This window comes from Schistosoma mansoni, assembly GCF_000237925.1.
Source record: "Schistosoma mansoni, WGS project CABG00000000 data, supercontig 0049, strain Puerto Rico, whole genome shotgun sequence".
In the NCBI taxonomy this organism is placed as follows: Eukaryota; Metazoa; Platyhelminthes; class Trematoda; order Strigeidida; family Schistosomatidae; genus Schistosoma; species Schistosoma mansoni.
Window position 1 is genome coordinate 1,690,958 of NW_017386028.1, and position 20,229 is coordinate 1,711,186.

The 20,229-nt window shown below is 35.3% G+C and overlaps 3 protein-coding genes across 4 annotated transcripts in view; 1 reads left to right on the forward strand and 2 right to left on the reverse strand.

The window, feature by feature from the left end:
* Smp_051420.1 (3'-5' exonuclease eri1-related) overlaps positions 1–3,168 on the reverse strand; it is a gene marked incomplete at both ends in the record, with an annotated part of 8,809 nt that extends 5,641 nt beyond the window's left edge. The window contains 5 exons of one of the 2 annotated variants that reach the window (XM_018790633.1): positions 2,321–2,453; positions 2,492–2,619; positions 2,657–2,731; positions 2,764–2,819; positions 2,863–3,168. In XM_018790633.1, coding sequence (XP_018646144.1) covers positions 2,321–2,453; positions 2,492–2,619; positions 2,657–2,731; positions 2,764–2,819; positions 2,863–2,888 — 418 coding nt within the window. The remainder of the gene's footprint in view (positions 1–2,320; positions 2,454–2,491; positions 2,620–2,656; positions 2,732–2,763; positions 2,820–2,862) is intronic. The other variant, XM_018790631.1, reaches the window with a different exon arrangement.
* A 6,614-nt stretch (positions 3,169–9,782) lies between these two features.
* Positions 9,783–16,171, forward strand: Smp_051660 (hypothetical protein). The gene is made up of 2 exons (XM_018790635.1): positions 9,783–9,818; positions 15,365–16,171. Exon 2 carries the CDS (start codon positions 15,458–15,460, stop codon positions 15,782–15,784), a length of 327 nt encoding a protein of 108 aa, XP_018646147.1. The 5' UTR covers positions 9,783–9,818; positions 15,365–15,457; the 3' UTR covers positions 15,785–16,171.
* On the reverse strand, positions 11,699–12,159 carry Smp_051670 (hypothetical protein). Its single transcript, XM_018790634.1, has one exon. The coding sequence runs from the start codon at positions 12,102–12,104 to the stop codon at positions 11,790–11,792; it is 315 nt and encodes a 104-aa protein (XP_018646146.1). The 5' UTR covers positions 12,105–12,159; the 3' UTR covers positions 11,699–11,789.
* Positions 16,172–20,229: the final 4,058 nt, after the last annotated feature.

Sequence of the window (20,229 nt, forward strand, 5' to 3'; positions counted from 1 at the left end):
AGGTTTTCCATGGTGGTCTAGCTTCAATTGACTCATGATCTCAACTCTATAGTTTACATGTACATTTCAAAGTCATTACATCGGAAGAGGAGGGAAGGCTCTTTCAGGCAACTCGGAGCACATTCTACAGCGATTGAGACCAAAATGTTAACGTATTTTCAACAATACGGTCACCCATTATCTGTTTGATAACGGACATAATGTTGATAATTTAAGATCTTTCGAAATAATTAATACTCAGAAGTAACTTTGAATTCATTACATTTAGCCGAAGCAAAAGTTATTGAAGGGTCGAAACTGAACTTCAATAGAATACAATTGTCGGTGTCAAACTACCCTGGTGAATTTAATCTCCACTATTTGACTGAGTTATATCTTATTTCATACTGGCAGTTATGAATTCCTTTTCTTCATTCTTGTGCCAATTTTTGAGCTTTACTCATTTTACTTTTCTAATCTATCCCTTTTTATAGTTATTTTGACGTAACTTTTGACATGGGTTTCTATTTCGTTAAACTTTGTTCTCGTATCCTTAAAACTTTTTAAAATTTACACGGTAGTTAACACACAAGTGCAATAGAAATTTCTTATAATTCTCCGATATTGAATACCTTTTTCACTAATATTCATTCATATGATATAAAGAATAAACACTAGTTTTAGTAATCAAGATCATTCCCAGGTTGAGAGCATCTGACGTGAATCAATTACTTAAAAAAGAACTCATATTATTCCGTTACGTCCGCTGTCATTGATTAGTTCAACGATGTTACACTTAAAGTGTAGGGTACTGGAACACTTTTATGTAACTCAGTAACTGAAATTAACTTAGCATATTAGGTTGCAAATATATTTATCGTAGATAATTTGAGAATATTGTTCAGTTAAAGTGTTGTAGTTAATGTATCCTTCGAACTGATGATGCAAAACTAAAGGCTTGTTCGAATAAACTCTGAACAACTAGAAACATGGGACAAATCGGTTGGACATTTCGTTAGCATAGTTACTAAATTTGCTTTCATAGATTTATGATTTGCCATATCCTCAAAACATTAAGCCGACTAGAAACGAGTTTTATGACTATAACTGTGTCAGTAGGACGGATGGGACAGAAATGCTTAACTAGAGGAAACAAAACTAGGATTCAAGGTCTATTCCATCCATGACATAGTAGTCATACCAATCTGTTATATCCCCCGGTGAATTACGAATGGTAACTTTTAGGTCTATTTATGGATCAATGTAATATGCCTATTTCTTATTGTACAATTATTACGTAACTGAACTATTCATATTCGTATTTCTCTTATCATTAGCTTTATTTTGACCTTTGACTTATTATCATACGATTCTTGAGTTATCATCAGTTTATTGATTACTTTGGTTTGTATAAAAACCCAGTATGTTTGTAAATAAGGATTCATACCACTGAGGCTGTTATTTGTGTTCTGGACTTAACGGGCTGGGCTAGGCAGATCGCAGGACAGGTTAGCACTCTAGTCTGCTCGTTCGGGTTTCGTGTCACTGTTCCAATCGACAATTCACTGCTTCCTAATTGGCGGTCTCATCAAGCCACACATCAACTAGACATCTACTCGACCACAAGACATAACACAATCTTGACACAGTAGATGGTCCAGATGGTATGGCATTTAGATTAATATATGGTCATCAAGTTGTATTGCAAATGTACTGTATGTAATTCAAATCAAAGGAGTAGTATAAATAGCATAAAGGGACTGAACATAGACGATAAAACCCAAAAAGGAATGGATGAAAGTCAATAATAAGAAATAGTGGGCTTGATGGAACTCAAGATTTAGGGAGAAATAAAAAATGAACTGTTCCAAATGATTCAGAGAGATGATGCCCATCATAAGTACAATTTTATTGGTGGTTACTAATTTTAAAAAAATCAATATCATCTAAGTGTAAATAATTTAAAATATCACAATTAGTGTATTTAGAATTTGTAGGATTCACTTTTTTATAGCAACTAACCAGCTGAGATTATCGGTTAGATTAGTTTCTGCTTGTCATTTATTTATTTACTCACTTTTAATATGATCACTTCTTACGTTGGTCAACTGTCCCTTTAAATAGTAAGAAAGCTGATGACTGATACTGAATAACTAATCATATTTTAAGCTAGTGCTTGATGTGTGTAAAAACTAAACTAAACTGTTAAACTAAAACTGGAAAATCATCGCTACATTCATCATACTTTTATATCCGTTTTGCATAACAATGATGTAGGTAGGCTTATCTGGGCTAGTACTGAAACAAAACAGACATTTAACAAAAAAATTACCAAACTCACCAGTCCATGTTACGAATATAGCTGAAGTTGGTTGACCTTTAAAGGAACATCCCAAATTTTCTTTGGCTTTTCGAAGCCAATGCTCAAACTTTCTCAAAACAACTGCCAAAGTAGGAGCATTTTCTACATCGCACTAGGAAAAATATTGACATCTACCATTTGTACGCATACTTGTTGAATGCCGGTTAAATTAGAACAGAATACACTTAGTTCCGGATTTTCTGTTGGTTTCACGAAACTTTGAAATGAATCTATCAGTGTTCCCGTAACTGAATCTAGTATAACGACAGGAAATTCAACTGAAAGACAGTTGTGACAAATATATTCATATCATACTGATTTCAGCAGGCTTTTTAATGTCATCTTCGAAACACGTAGATTCGAAGTCTAGGATAAAAAACCAACGTAAATCTGGTACTAACAATAACAAAAAAACAACCTACTATTCGTAAGACTATTTTGTGCAAACGTATTGAAGTCATAGAATGCACCAATCCTTCTAAAAACAAGAAAAAGAGATTTGTTGAAGAGAACACACTTACTTGGCCTCATTGATAGTCTTTTGCATTATTCGAAAGTGTTACTCAGTTATGAATGTGACTTCTCTGAAATTTAACACGAAAATCTTTGGAGCTTTACCGAACAGATTAAATTTTTTTGAAATCTCCTGAGGTACTTGAACAGTTTGTTACTTGAGATAAAATATCGCTATTTGCTGTAGTTTCCCGATCAATGTTCCACATAGGCGACTAGCTTATAGGGTTGTCAATGAAGGATGGACCATAATTTGTCCGTAAGCACACCCAAAAACACTTTAGAGCCTGACATTGCAGCACATTGATTCAAGTTGATATATTTCACTTTAGTATAGTGAGTAGATGAAAGAATAAAAACTATTGACCTAGATGAAACTAAAAAAGAATATGGAATAAAAACATAGTTCTGGTTTAAAGTAAGATAAAGAATTGATTTATTATCCGTCCCACTCCAACCATCTAGCGTTGTTTTAGGCGGTCGATTATAGTCCTTTGGTTTTGTTGTACGATCTACAAACAGCAATCAATCACTTTAAAGACTGAGTCCATCTAACAACATCATATGACTAACTCTGACTACGGTAGCATCGTATGACATACCTGCCCAAGATCATGCAAGAATACTCAAGATTTTAAAAGTTGGTCTACAGTGTTTTGTGTTACCTAAACACCACAATTTATCAACCATAACTAAAATATGAGTGCTAATAAAAAGGATGTTAAAAATTAAAAGAACTGCCGGCTTACAAATTCCTCGACTGACTGAATAATCAATAATACACAGGGTGAATGACTCATACCCAGAACATTTAGAGAGCCGAATCAATCAGTTATAAGATGTCACTGGTATACATTATTTGTTCAGATCTTTGACTCACACATTTTGTTTAGATACTAGGCTTAACATTCTAGCTGCGTGCCTGGGAAAAAGCTCAAAATCCAAATTCTAAAGACAAATGATATCACTCGACTGCTCAAAAAGAAGTAGATAAAGAGTGTCTCACAGTCTATGTGCACCACTGGTTTGGAATCAGGGTTTTCCAACTCCCCTAGGTGGACTCGCAGTGTCCACAAACCCCATTAAATCGCTGAACATTCGCTTTTCATTCTCTCACTTTCGTAAACAGCACTCCCGCCACGAGAAGGCAGTGAGTAGGACTTCCTTGACAGAGGCTATATACGCGTGGCCATGTGAGAGCATTTCGAGAGGGAGGGTGGCCCCTCCCCACTCTCGGCCGTACCAGGACATTTGAGGGCAGCCAATCAATTAAGCAGTCTTGTATCGACATTCCTAATGAAATTTTAAAGACACTCATGACTTATTGTCCTTGAGCATTTCCTCTCTGTTGACCATTATCAGCTTCATTTATATTCAGTTAACTGATTATTATTATTATCATTACTAATGGCTTTATTCAATATTACATTCTTGGCACAGTGTAGGATTCTCAGAACAATGTACTTCAACAAGTTTATTTTACGAGAAGAAAAACGTGAAAGAGATTGGTAACCTTATACATATATACATAAGTTAAGTAGATAGACTACCTGGGATGGAATGAAATGTTTTTTAAGGTGTTTGAATCTGTACAACGTTTTAATTAGAAACGTATTTAAGAATACAAGTTGTTGACTAGGTCATCTCTAACAACCTGTTCGTCACACATGATACTTGCTAGATAAGCTATTGTAGAGCCTCTATATTTTTGCCGACGTGCATGGATTCTAATGTATTGACGTCTCGTTATATCAGAAGATATATAAGGAGAAAGATACGAATGAAGTGGATAATTAGTATCTGACAGGATAACACCTGCCAAGACTTTGCAAGATCTTGGATATCGATACACAACCATATTAATCATGAACTCAAAAATACTCACCACACACCCTGTTAACTGCTTTCAGCACCCTGCGCAATACAGTAAAGTCTTTTCTCAAAGCCCCGGGAAAGAATAATGGAGAACAGTAAAGAATAATAGGTAATATACAAGAATCGACAGTGTAAGAGTAAATGTCAAGTAATGCCAAAAGCATGCAGCCTCTTCATGTAACCAGACGAGAAACTTTCTTCGATGACAACAAGACATGAGAAGACCAAGAGAGATCAGAAGAAAAAATTACACTAAAATAAACGACTTTTGATACTACGTTTATCAAAGAGTCCCCAATAGTACAAACTTTGCAGGATTCCAAAAGGGTGTGTAGGTGTCGTTCGTGTCTCAGGCTAAGGCTAACAGTTTGATATTTAGACGGATCAAGTGTGAGACCATTAACAACAGACTGCCATTCAATACGAGACAAGAACTCATTCATTTCAGGAGGATGTAAAGAGGGGGAAGTCCGCATACATATTGTGAGATCGTCCACATTTTTAACAAACGTGTTTCCTGTGGATGGCAGATCAGGTAGAAAAAGAGAGAAAAGAACAGCTCCTTGCAGCACACCATGAGGCAGTGGGGAAATCCAACACTTCCCTCCGAACATAGTGTACTGTTCTCGTCCAGAGAGATAGGAATATAGGCAGTTGGTTGTTCAACTGTTAGTGTTGACGTTGGTAAACTTGTTAAATAGTTGTCTTAGAATACAGTCAAAGGCAGAGGTTTAATCCTGGAAAGAGCATCCAACTCTTTTTTAAGCTGAACACTATATTATGATGCACAACAACAACAGCATCTAAGGTGCTTTTCCGAATTTATAAGCAAACTGATACGGATCAATGTGTTTCAGCGCAGAACACACACAACCTTGTTTGTATTCAAAAATTTGGGACAAGTCTGAATTATGTCACATGTCTGCTAAGTAGTTAAGTTACGATTACACGCACATGGCAGCAATAGATTGTTCGCTTTGTACCACTAAACCTCACAATTAGAGTGAAATATTAACTAACTTTAAAGTTGTGCTGACAGTACAATAAACTCAAAAAGATTGTAATTAACGAGAGACTATCGCTTGTCACTAAACTAAAAGAAACTGATGACAGAGTGGACTTAAGGGTCAACAAAATAAAATTATATGCCGAGATATTGAAACATGGACTTTTGATCTTGAACTGTGTTCAGCCAAAATACGTAACCTCTGTTCGATAACGTTTGATGAATAAAAACGTTTACAGCAACAGTACCAGTTGAGAGTGACTGAGTAAATATTTTAAGTAGCATAGCTTTCGTTGTTGACTTCAATAGCAATTAACTAATAAGCGGCAGAGAAATGCGTGACTCACGAGAATACACACACTACTGCAGACAACCTTCGGCGTTTTAGTTAGTGCGCGTTTTCGGAGTCCACAATTTGAATACTCATTATCGATACGAACAACTTCAGTTTGCTTCTATGATCATACATTTCCAATCTTTGACTTCTATATAGTTTTCGAAAATGAGCACGTGTTACACCAGACCCGACGTATGGAAAGGAAATAAGCAAGATATTATTCACTTAACATCGTTCGTAGTGTAGGAACGGTGAAATGTCACTGAACCCTAGCCAACTCATTCGGCAGTTGGGTCACTGAGTATCGAAAAGATCATTGACCACTGTCAAAGTCAAGAACAATCACCTCGCATCAATTAATCATACGCCATGGACTGGCCAATGCGGCAGTGGTTCTACTTCGTTTGTATCTACTTTAACTAATATATTCCTGTTATAACATTCTTGTGTTTTACAGTCTTCAAAGCAGCCATGTTATCTTGATACGTCGATGAGGCAATCCACGTAAGGTGCTGGTCGCGATGTGTGACGTCGAAGTTAGCTTGTTCGTCACACCGTTCAACTCCAGTAGGCCTCCAATCATCCTACATAGATCAACGTTGATGGTCTACAGTAGATTGGACAATAGACCCAGAAACCCCAATAGAAACAGCTTGGGATTTATTTGGAAATTAGTATTTGAAGGTTACTGCACCCCACATCTCTTGAACTACACCAAGCGATCCGAGAAACTCTTCACCATGGTTCAGTAATGAGGTTCGCATCCCTCTCTGTAAGAGGATAAAAGTGAGATAGATTCAGGTTATTGGGTACTGATGAGACAAAACCTAAATATCGAGAAGCTCGATGTAGAGTGATGTACGAAGTAAAAAATGTTAACGAATCTTAAAATGCATAAAACTCTTGTACAGGGCCAGTGAAATGTCACTGAACCCTAGCCAAATCATCCAGCAATTGGGTCACTGAATATCGAGAAGATCATCGACCACTGTCAAAGTCAAGAACAATCACCTCGCATCAATTAATCATACGCCATGGACTGGCCTATGTGGTGGTAGTCTCACTAACATCTCTGTACTCATTCTTACTAATATATTACCCCAATAGCATCTTTTGTGTTAAACGGTCTTCAAAGCAATTATAATACTTTGATTTAATTTTTTTATAAGAGTCTACAGATGGAGGTTCAGCCACGTGTTGAGGTAATGAATTCCACTCGTTGATTATTGAATGAAAAAATGTCGTTAGTCATCTGACAAGTACTTTGTTCTGGGCTTTTTAACTTTTTTCAAGTGTTTCCGTAAATTGTCCGTTTCGCAAGACAAAGAAACGAGGGCATATCAAATGCGAATTTGCCACTAAGCAACTTAAAAACTGTGATCATATCAACTCTGATACTTCTATCTGACTATGGAAATAGGTTTAGTTTAGTAATTCGGACACCGAACAGGAGCTTCGCTATTCCGGGGATAAGCTTAGTTCTCTTAACCCTTTCCAAAAGCTCAGTCTTTTTAGGCAAGGGCTGGCCGCTTGTATGCAGTACTCAAGTTTAGGACACACGAATACTGTATACAAAGTTGAAAAAGTTTTAGCGTCAACATGACTAAAGGCCCTACGAATTGACCACAGAGCTATAGAACCTTTGGCGGCTATTGCACAGCAGTGTGCAGTAGTTTTTAAGTCTTGACTAACGATGACTCCCAAGTCATTGTGTATCTGGACAATGGATAGCTCACTGGTATTCACTGTGTATGTATCTACACCTTGATGACCAATGTGTATCACAATACATATGGACCTACTTATCGATAACTGTCAAGTTTGGGACCATTCAGATCACTTTTCCGGGTCATTTCGAATTTCTTAACTATCACCTCCACGTCTTACCACTCTTCATATCTTGACATTGTCAGTATATAGCAAGACCGACAATGATAGTTTACAAGGAAAGTCATTTACATTAAAAGAGGAATAACACTGACCCCAAAACTGTACCCTGAGGCAACCCGTAACGCACAGTTTCCGAGATAGGCAACTTGAAGTTCATCCATACTTTGTTAGCGCCCAACTAGAGAGTCTTTTATCTATATTGGTAAATTGCCTCCAACCACAATATTTATTAACTGATATAACAGTCGGTCGTGAGGAACTTTGTTAAAAGTTATGCTGAAGTCAATGTAGCTACGTCTACATGTAACTTTTGGTCTTTAGGAAAGCACCATATTTCACAAGCCACCAATAAGTTAGTGAGACAGAAATAACTTATTCCAAAGCCACTCTACTTTTTTGAAATGTTCCGGTTTTCATCGAAATAAGTGAATCGCTCCTTTCGAATAACCTTTTCTAAAATTTCAACAACGGTGTTGGTCAGGTAAATGGGTCGGTAGTTCTCAGGTTTAAGTTTCGTACATGTATTGAAGAAAAGACTTACCATGACACTGTTCAAGGCTCTTGGTAATCGACCCTAGGTTAGGGATAGACTAAAACATATACTTAAGGATTTCTCAGAGAAGTTGGCCAATTACTTTAGTAACCTAGGTTACATTTCATCGGGTCCCGTGGATTTGACTGTATCAGCGTTATTTAGCAGATCAAAGACATGGAGTCCTTTAATGGTCACATTGCCCACTGTGTGTGAGAGGATTTGTATGAACTGATGAGAAGGGTGTTCATAAGGTGTATACATCAAGAATATTCGGACCTTGCAACAATCGTCCGCCAGGATGATCAGGCATTACTGTCTCCCCATAATGATGTAATATTTCCTCTTCATTTAGTCCATTAATTTCTCCACGAATACAAGAGTAGATCACCAAAGTAGACGCTCTATGTCGAATGATTGGGAGTCTATTCAACGTAGACGTGGATAGTGTGAAGAATCAGCTAACCTCGAAATAAAATTCAAATAAAGAATAACAATGAATAATAATATTCCAAAATGGAACAGACTCACAGTATATTGACTTGGTTTAACACAAAGGATGCTATTGGGGTTGAGGATGCAACGGATGTTCTAGTTTTACAACTAAATACCAGTAGCACTTTCTATATTCGATTGTTCCCAGTCAGATAGAAATCAGAAGTCAGACGAGAAGAGGCAGGAAAGATATATTTGATTCGTTACCAATATATCGAGGACCTTTTCTATAAGCTGGCTAATGAAACGTAGGAGCTGTGTCCCACGCCGTGTTGAAACGTGATCTGGTGCGGATGCATGACCGAAAGCCTTCAGCTAAACAAGTCCACTTAAACAACGTGGTCAGCATCCAATGTCGAACACTTAATGAGCTATTGATTTTGGGGAATTATTTACAGCTGCAGGGTAATATATTAGTAAGAATAAGTACAGAGAAGTTAGTGAGACTACCACCACATAGGCCAGTCCATGGCGTATGATTAATTGATGCGAGGTGATTGTTCTTGACTTTGACAGTGGTCAATGATCTTTTCGATACTCAGTGACCCAACTGCCGAATGAGTTGGCTAGGGTTCAGTGACATTTCACCGTTCCTACACTACGAACGATGTTAAGTGAATAATATCTTGCTTATTTCCTTTCCATACGTCGGGTCTGGTGTAACACGTGCTCATTTTCGAAAACTATATAGAAGTCAAAGATTGGAAATGTATGATCATAGAAGCAAACTGAAGTTGTTCGTATCGATAATGAGTATTCAAATTGTGGACTCCGAAAACGCGCACTAACTAAAACGCCGAAGGTTGTCTGCAGTAGTGTGTGTATTCTCGTGAGTCACGCATTTCTCTGCCGCTTATTAGTTAATTGCTATTGAAGTCAACAACGAAAGCTATGCTACTTAAAATATTTACTCAGTCACTCTCAACTGGTACTGTTGCTGTAAACGTTTTTATTCATCAAACGTTATCGAACAGAGGTTACGTATTTTGGCTGAACACAGTTCAAGATCAAAAGTCCATGTTTCAATATCTCGGCATATAATTTTATTTTGTTGACCCTTAAGTCCACTCTGTCATCAGTTTCTTTTAGTTTAGTGACAAGCGATAGTCTCTCGTTAATTACAATCTTTTTGAGTTTATTGTACTGTCAGCACAACTTTAAAGTTAGTTAATATTTCACTCTAATTGTGAGGTTTAGTGGTACAAAGCGAACAATCTATTGCTGCCATGTGCGTGTAATCGTAACTTAACTACTTAGCAGACATGTGACAATTCAGACTTGTCCCAAATTTTTGAATACAAACAAGGTTGTGTGTGTTCTGCGCTGAAACACATTGATCCGTATCAGTTTGCTTATAAATTCGGAAAAGCACCTTAGATGCTGTTGTTGTTGTGCATCATAATATAGTGTTCAGCTTAAAAAAGAGTTGGATGCTCTTTCCAGGATTAAACCTCTGCCTTTGACTGTATTCTAAGACAACTATTTAACAAGTTTACCAACGTCAACACTAACAGTTGAACAACCAACTGCCTATATTCCTATCTCTCTGGACGAGAACAGTACACTATGTTCGGAGGGAAGTGTTGGATTTCCCCACTGCCTCATGGTGTGCTGCAAGGAGCTGTTCTTTTCTCTCTTTTTCTACCTGATCTGCCATCCACAGGAAACACGTTTGTTAAAAATGTGGACGATCTCACAATATGTATGCGGACTTCCCCCTCTTTACATCCTCCTGAAATGAATGAGTTCTTGTCTCGTATTGAATGGCAGTCTGTTGTTAATGGTCTCACACTTGATCCGTCTAAATATCAAACTGTTAGCCTTAGCCTGAGACACGAACGACACCTACACACCCTTTTGGAATCCTGCAAAGTTTGTACTATTGGGGACTCTTTGATAAACGTAGTATCAAAAGTCGTTTATTTTAGTGTAATTTTTTCTTCTGATCTCTCTTGGTCTTCTCATGTCTTGTTGTCATCGAAGAAAGTTTCTCGTCTGGTTACATGAAGAGGCTGCATGCTTTTGGCATTACTTGACATTTACTCTTACACTGTCGATTCTTGTATATTACCTATTATTCTTTACTGTTCTCCATTATTCTTTCCCGGGGCTTTGAGAAAAGACTTTACTGTATTGCGCAGGGTGCTGAAAGCAGTTAACAGGGTGTGTGGTGAGTATTTTTGAGTTCATGATTAATATGGTTGTGTATCGATATCCAAGATCTTGCAAAGTCTTGGCAGGTGTTATCCTGTCAGATACTAATTATCCACTTCATTCGTATCTTTCTCCTTATATATCTTCTGATATAACGAGACGTCAATACATTAGAATCCATGCACGTCGGCAAAAATATAGAGGCTCTACAATAGCTTATCTAGCAAGTATCATGTGTGACGAACAGGTTGTTAGAGATGACCTAGTCAACAACTTGTATTCTTAAATACGTTTCTAATTAAAACGTTGTACAGATTCAAACACCTTAAAAAACATTTCATTCCATCCCAGGTAGTCTATCTACTTAACTTATGTATATATGTATAAGGTTACCAATCTCTTTCACGTTTTTCTTCTCGTAAAATAAACTTGTTGAAGTACATTGTTCTGAGAATCCTACACTGTGCCAAGAATGTAATATTGAATAAAGCCATTAGTAATGATAATAATAATAATCAGTTAACTGAATATAAATGAAGCTGATAATGGTCAACAGAGAGGAAATGCTCAAGGACAATAAGTCATGAGTGTCTTTAAAATTTCATTAGGAATGTCGATACAAGACTGCTTAATTGATTGGCTGCCCTCAAATGTCCTGGTACGGCCGAGAGTGGGGAGGGGCCACCCTCCCTCTCGAAATGCTCTCACATGGCCACGCGTATATAGCCTCTGTCAAGGAAGTCCTACTCACTGCCTTCTCGTGGCGGGAGTGTTGTTTACGAAAGTGAGAGAATGAAAAGCGAATGTTCAGCGATTTAATGGGGTTTGTGGACACTGCGAGTCCACCTAGGGGAGTTGGAAAACCCTGATTCCAAACCAGTGGTGCACATGGGCTCCAGCATCCTGAAGGGAGAAATGGTGCATAAACCAATGAGTGGTCACTGTTACCATGGCACCACATCTCCTCACGTTGCTCTGCTGCTTTATGGGTTAGACGTTTATGTCAAAGGCTCGGGGTGTTGCCCTCTAAGAAAATCACCTGCTTCTGTTTTGGTACCTGGGCAGTATCACAGCCCTCACACAAATCGAATGAGATTTGTGTGGTGCATATGTGACTGGTGCTTTCTTGTACCAATATTTATGTTCAAATACGATAAAATAATGAAATTGATTGACTAGACAGTTGAAGTGTGGGCTTCAGATGTTATTTCCTCAAACTAGTCTCAGTTACTTCAACCGCTTTGTCGCATATTAAGATTTATTCATCATACTTAATATCAGATATCCTCAATTCCCATGAAATATCTAAAACCTTTTGAAAATAGTAAGCCTTACTCAAACTTTTCTGGTGCTGTAAATGGGCAAAACCAACAATGTAGTTCGGTTTGCTTTTCTTCATAAATTTTGTATGAAAAAACGTCTTTTTTCTGCAGGTGAAAGTAAACTTGTTACAGAACAACAAAATATGTTAACTATCCCGAACGAAAACCAAACAGTTTTCAACTCAATGCTGAGTGGTTTTCACGTTGATTATAGAAACTAGGTATTATTTCCTCAGATAAGTCAATCATCAGTCTCTCCAGAATTTAAGAAGTGAAGTTCTTCAATAGAGTAAAAGTTGTTCTTATTGTTACGTATGGGACATTTTCTATTTCAATATTATATTTCTTCGTTTAGATTTCACTAACCACTGCTATAACTGCTTCGTTTTTACATGTGAGGCATTTATCAAGTGAAGGTTTATGCACTTGCCAGTGAGCTATAGATTATATGTCTGGTATTTACACTACTCGACTGTTGAGACCAAAGTTTATGGAATAAGATGTGTTTAGTAGTTTTGGTTGTAGTTCTCTCCACTTGGTGTTTTGTATGATAAGCCACTTCTCTACTAGTCTTTAGATTTTTATTGTATAGAATGTGTGATCACGATAGAAAAGTACGCTTGATTCAAATTCTGTTTTTCAGATTATGTTTATTAGTTTACTCTATTTTATTATATGTTGTAAGCTGGACAACAATATGTCAGATAGAATAATGTCACTAATTTTTCTAAATTATTATCACCATATATTACTGATAAATATCATATTCAGTTTTAATCTCTAACCTTATTCATCGAATATATCTATACGGTGATGATTATTGTAATTCTGTCTCCTAATTTGTTTGATACACCTCTGTTTAGTTTTTTATCTCGCTCAAGTAGATGTCGGTTTTGCACAGCTAGAACAAATTTATTTGCAACGAGTCTTTGTATCATTTACCTCTTTTTATTTTACAGATCCATCAGTCGTCGTTCTTGGGATTATTAAATATTCATACCATTAATCAATAGAGTTAGGATTTTTCTCTTTAAAGGATATATTTTCATCAATACTAAGGATTAAAAATTTGATTAACTGTTTGATATTAATTGGTTTTCCGCTTCAAACCTGATCAACTGACATTAAATCCGTACACTTTTGAAGTCAAACGACTTCTTTTGTATTTTAAAAATCAATAGTCGGACGGCTTTTCAATCAGTGTTTGTGTATATTGAAAATCACACTTTTCGTAGTTCCTATTTACATATTTAGAAGTAAATCCTTATCCTAGAATTTCCAATGGACAGTGTTTATAAAAGCCTAATACCTCAAAAAATAATGATACATATATTTTAGCATACAACGTACAAATTAATTTTTTCAGAGCATATTATTATAATAATTATTGGTCAGTCTACTTTTTTCAGTTTCTGAACTGATACTCTTCAGTGTTCTTGATGAATTGTTTTATTGAATAATACTATTCTCAAACACCACAATAAGATCCCAAAACATTTTTTTAAGTATTGATATGAAGCCAAAAACAAGCCAGTTCTGTTGATGAGATTTTCAAGATTTTATCCAAAAATATTACCTTAAGCATTAGTTGCACTTAATGTTTTACATATCATAAAACTCTGTAGATCCATTTATTTATGATAGTTTTCACCAAAATTATGGGTTTTGTTCCTGAAAGTGTATATTTCGATTCCAAGTTCAAAGGCGTTATGCTTAAGACAATCTATTGTGTGTAATGAGTAAAGAGAATCGATTTCTCTGCTTGTATTTCATCAGAGATTTATATTGTTGGCCAATTTATGTGGGCTCTGTGAACATTGTTACTCTTAATTTATCACTGTAATCCAATTCAATGGTGAAGAACAAGATCATGTGTTCTATGTTAGATTTCTTTAAAGAATAGTTATATCGTTTGACTTCTCAAACCGAAACCTCACGAATATAAAAGGCTATCTTTCAGGTTTTGCTTATTTATGCCATCTGTAACCCAGTTGAGATATCTGTTTGCCTATCAAAGAGCAAATACACCAAGCAGAAGCTCGTTCTGCTTTGCCTTGTATATGTAAAACACGTATAAATTTGCTCACTAAAAGTTCATCCATTACTTCTTGCCGTTCCTAGACTTAGAATATGTATTCAGGAAAAAAAACATAATTTCATGTTAATTGACTCAGTTACTCTGATCATCTTACATTTGGGGGCTATCAATGAATGGAGTAAGTCACTAAATTCAATCCCGTTAATAGTTATCTCTCAACTATAGTACGTCGTGCTGCATTATCAATCGGTAAACATTCTGTCCACTAGAAAAATCGAATTTTTATGTTACAAACAATAATAATTATCAATCAGCCTTCACAAAGAAATATCACTGAACAAGTGTTTCTGTATTTGTTGTATTCTGTTAGCTGAACACCTAATTTTGGAATTTATGCTTTTTTCTGGTTCAACTGTATCTCCTCTGTTAATCACACATAGCAGCCCGACTAGTGCTTAATAGTAATTTTGTGTCAGACTTTAATATTGTCGTATTCAATCTTAGCAATACTTAATGTGTGAATAGCTTGATTTGTTAATACATAGGATGAGATTTTTATGACTCCTGTAAACTGTTTAAAGTCCAAAGAACCCTAGTGCCTACCTGGATACTTTTAGTATATATATATATATATATATATATATATATAAACATTGGTACAAGGAGGCACCAAATAGATGTGCGCCACATAAATCATTTGATTTCTGTAAGGGCTGGATTACTGCCTGGTCGCCCGAACTGTTAACTTGTCTGGTTACGTAACCGCTCATGTGAACGATGAACTCGCTAAACTCATAGCTTAACCTAAGTTGAAAACTTTTTATTGCCACCTACTGTTAAACGCACTTTTTATCTTTTCAGAATGAATAATATCTAAGTAAATTCCCTCCAGATAACTACTTCACACCCGAAATTGAAGGAGCTGAGTACTTACTAATTTCTTTTCAGAAAATTATGAAGGATAACAATTGTTCATCTCGCTGTCGTTGTATATGCCAATCCGATTCTGATGTAAACAATAAGAATGGTATAGTTACCAATGGTAAAACGCTACTAGCTACAAACCACACGTCTTCTAAACTGAAACCAAATACTATAACAGATATCTACATAAATTGTATGTTATTAGCATGTATTTTAATAACTATCTTTGTATTTTCTCGACCATTCACAGAACATTTTATAATACGTTTAATATTTGGTGAATCTTTAAATTATTGTAATTATACATATGTACCTTCAAAAAATAACTATCGTCGACCATATAAAATCTACAATTAACGCTAATATGATAAATTTTTTTTCTAATTAGCAAGAATATCGTTGTTATTTTTTGTTTTTGTTTTTTTCATTTCGATGCCTTTCTTCCTAAACCGATTCACATCTTCCTATTTATAACAAATTGTATTTGGTAATATAGTGAAGCAATAATATAATTGAAGAGTGATATATGCATATTTTTGTATTTTCCTTTAACACCATACTCAACATAGTAACAAATACATACCCATCTCATATCTACCTGTTATTTTTTACAAAAAAACTTTATTATTTACCTAACTTTATGTAATGATTTTGATTTGATATGATGTTAATCTTATTTACGAAATGAATATTTTGTATTTATTTGATTGTTATTTCTTGTTCATAAAAGTAAATGATGATTCTAAAATCCTCGAGGCTAAATTATTTTGTTTACCCTTTGATAAGAAAGGAGAATAGTACCTACAACTAAGCCAGTTGGCGGCCAGACTAAAACGTGGCATAAATCCATGAAGTCACTGACAAGTGGACTGAGCCATGTTGGTAGGTGTAGACTAACTAGTTGGGATCCGCGAGATGATAGCAACTGAGGGTTAGAGACCTTGAATGACATGGCTCAAAATCGTTTGCAATGGCGAAGGTGCATCCACTCTTTGAGTTCTACCAAATTCTAATCTTCTGAATTCTTCATGCCCCTTCCTTTTTTCTCTTTCCAAATTTATTTCAGTGTATTATACTCCTTGAATAACATCTTCAAACCCTGATCTTTCGAATTACTGCTTATACTCTTACTACTTCTACCACTATGGGATTTGAATCGACAACTGGATCTCTGTGCTAATGCGGTATGGCAACTCGAACTGATGTACGTACGTACGAAGTTTTACGTTGTGACTGACTGACAGTTGAAATTTCAATTTTGTGTTTGAGATGTAGAATACTGTTATTGGTAATATATATTCTAACTATTTTATTCCTAGCCCTTAAAAGAAAAGTCCCGTTTGAGATTTCCCAATAAATTAATGTAATTCACCTAATACATTGTAAATTAAACTATTTGTTATGGGATAAAGTTGTAATGTTTGTACCAATGAATTTCTGACTGTGAAAATGAAGAGAAAGAATGTTGATCGATCGGCCATGTACAGTAATATTGTAGGGCCGATTGATATTTGATCACGAGACCAGATTAGTGATGTATGCTTCCGAATGATTTGGGATAGAAAAAAAACCACTAGCCGGAAGAATAGATTTGTGTGTGGTAATATAACGTGCTTACATACAAAATAGACATGATAAAATTTCGTTGGCTATTGGAGGAAATCAGTTTGTGGACCACTTACTGTTTAGTCCATTAAGATCTGACCGTTAGGCGTAATTCTTGGGCATCGTGTCACTGTGGCCTTTCCCAGCAGTGATGGGACATGTTTTCTGACATTTTTTATGAATATATTAATTTTACCGGATCCACAAATAATCCCTGAATTTAGATTTTTAGAAAAATTAACATAGATACCTCAGAGATTTCTCATTTATATTCAACCACTATCCATTCACATATCTAGTGTTAGACGTTCTCAGTAGTAATTAGACGGAGAGACAAAAACAACGTAGAATATAGCAAAAATATGTATTTGTGTAAATTACCAGCGGCTTATTGGTTAAGGTTCTCAACTTATGATCATTTAGTCGCTTGTTCAAACACGAACTATATCAGTTTGGACAATCGGATAATGTCACCTATATTTGATTGCCAAGACGTAAATTGAGACATTTCACGTCGACAAGAATAAAGATTCAGAATTTAAGGTTATGTTAGTGTTAATAGTTCAAAATTATATATATGTATGAGAAAGGGCAGTACAAGAATGAAATTTAGACAAAAGCAAGTATTCTTGTTAATAAGTTTAGTGACTGTATGTTGAACAGAAAATACTCAAAACGCAATATATATCCAGTCCAACCTAATATACTTCATACGTACCATCAATCCATTCTGTTACACTAAAAAACATAGTTGATGGAACTGTTCCTCTATTTTAAGTAGAACTTTGTTTATACGATGTCGTTTGGATATTAATTGTGATAACGCTTAATTGCGTATCGTTAATTCAAAGTAAACCTTTATCATTGTTCTACCACATGAATTTATATTCTAGCTTATTGTTAGCATGAGAATGCTTAGAACACAAATTCTTTTTGGTTTGTCGAAGTGGTGGCAATTCTAATACTCAAACCTGATTTATATGTCCAGATAGAGTCAGTAATCAACTTGTTAACAGCTTTGACTGATATCGACCGCTACTGTGGTGTATGCTACTTATGCTGACGTATATAAATAGCATGTAACCGCAATTGGAATGCCTGGAAGCAGAAGATTGAATTGAAGAGAACAGGTGTGTAAACAGACAGCAATTAAAATAACCGAATTGAAAGAATCATGAAGCATGTAGAGGACGACTGAAGGAGATGTGAAAAAGATGTATTTGATGCATGATTTTCATGTTACAAATGATGGCCTAACATTGATCGGTCTATGATTTCAATGTGACTCAAGAATCTCCACAACCCTATACTGATTATTGTTATTATTTTATCAGTGTTTATTTTGTTGTTCAGTTCTAGCCAAACAAATTCTTATTTCCAGTACATCAAAATCATTCTTTCATTCAATATGTTTTCTAAACTTATGTGAACTTTCCAAATCTTATGTACATATGACAAAACCCTTTAATTTATAATTCTAGATCATTATCACCCGATTGCTGTACATTTTCTGTGTCTCATTTCAAATGATTTGAATCTTATGTGAACTCTTCATGACATCTATAAATACCACACGATCCATCTTATCTGTTTCCGGATCTCATCTAATTATTACCTCACCACCGCTAAGTTTTTGAATGTACTCTTTAAAATACTTCATGCCTGTTCATGAATATATGTATATATATATAGTTATTATTGATAAACTTTGTTACTCTAATTCCTTCCGTCACCGATTTCTATTGCTTCACACTATATCATACCTCAATTTCACACTTTAATACATATATGGCTGTAAGCAGCTCATCAGAAACCCCGAAATATAATGAATTCATCCAACATTTTAATAATGTGAGAATTCATATTATTCTGCCTCAATTGTTGCCCTGAATTTATTTAAATTCACATTGTTTTCTCACTTTAGATTAAGTTTAGCGTCCTTAACAGAGTAGTTTCATTTTCATTGAGAACTACGACATAATGTTACTTCTAAATGGTATTTTTGAGAGTATATTGATTACCATTAGTATATATGTATCATGTACTTATTCTCAATTTACTTAATCCGTTGGCCTGTCACAAATATATGAAATCGGTTTTATTCTTCGTTATTTGTTCTGGGGCTAAAATAATGGATATTGGACAGTGAGATTAATTACTGAAACAGGGTAGTTGGAAAAACTTATTTGACGGGCACATTTCCCTTTTACGGGTGTATGTGTAATCAAAGAGAATAAATTAAGTAAATTCACCATTTATTTTCTCTAAGTATGTTCTGATCAATTCATTTTACTATATTAGACACCTTATTCTAGTTTTAATAAACAGGCAGTTGTCGGCCCACTTGAGGTGCTCTGAATTAATAATTAATGTTTCTACAAGGGCTGTCCTGTAGTGATAAACATCTTGATAAGATATTTTTAAACTACCTATACTGTTTACAATTCATTAGCTGTTCTTGATGTGCTGTTGTTTCTAGAAGCTGAGATAGCCTATAAATTAAAGCTTGGTACAAATTTATTAGAAAGATTGACTGCTGAGATAAAGTTAGTCAACGGAAAATGTTACGGATACTACAATCAGAAATCGGTTTTAAGATTCACATATAGATTAAAGTGAACTTCGTTCAATGACTTTAAATTTCTGCATTTTTATCGATTTATTCAGTATGAGGCTGGTTAATCGATTTCAAGTCATTTTCATTGTATTCTTAAATTCACTGTGATCTTGTGCATACTAACGATTACTGTGTTTGATAAACTTCGGTAATCAATAATTATTGAAATGATCGATGTATAGTTGAAAAAAACATTTAAACTGTTCTTGTAGAGCTAGATATATTAGGTGCACAAATAGATAAATGCATCTTCGTATATCTGAACTACACCCTTCATGGTTGACTGATGAACAAAAAAAAGAGATAAGAAGCTACAATTTGGCTCATTTAGTCGACATTATTCATTAATTCGATACAAATTTACCGTTTAAAGTTATCAATGAAATCTCATCAAACCTACCCCATGGTTCCAGAATACGACCTTAGTACAACAAAAACTAAAGGACTGAATATCAAAAAAACTTCGCATCTGTATACAGAAAAAGTTTATACGGCCTCTGAATTTACCCTGGCCCTCTACTTAAATACTATTACGTGTTTCATAACACCTCTCACTCTTTCTGCAGAATTCATTAAATTC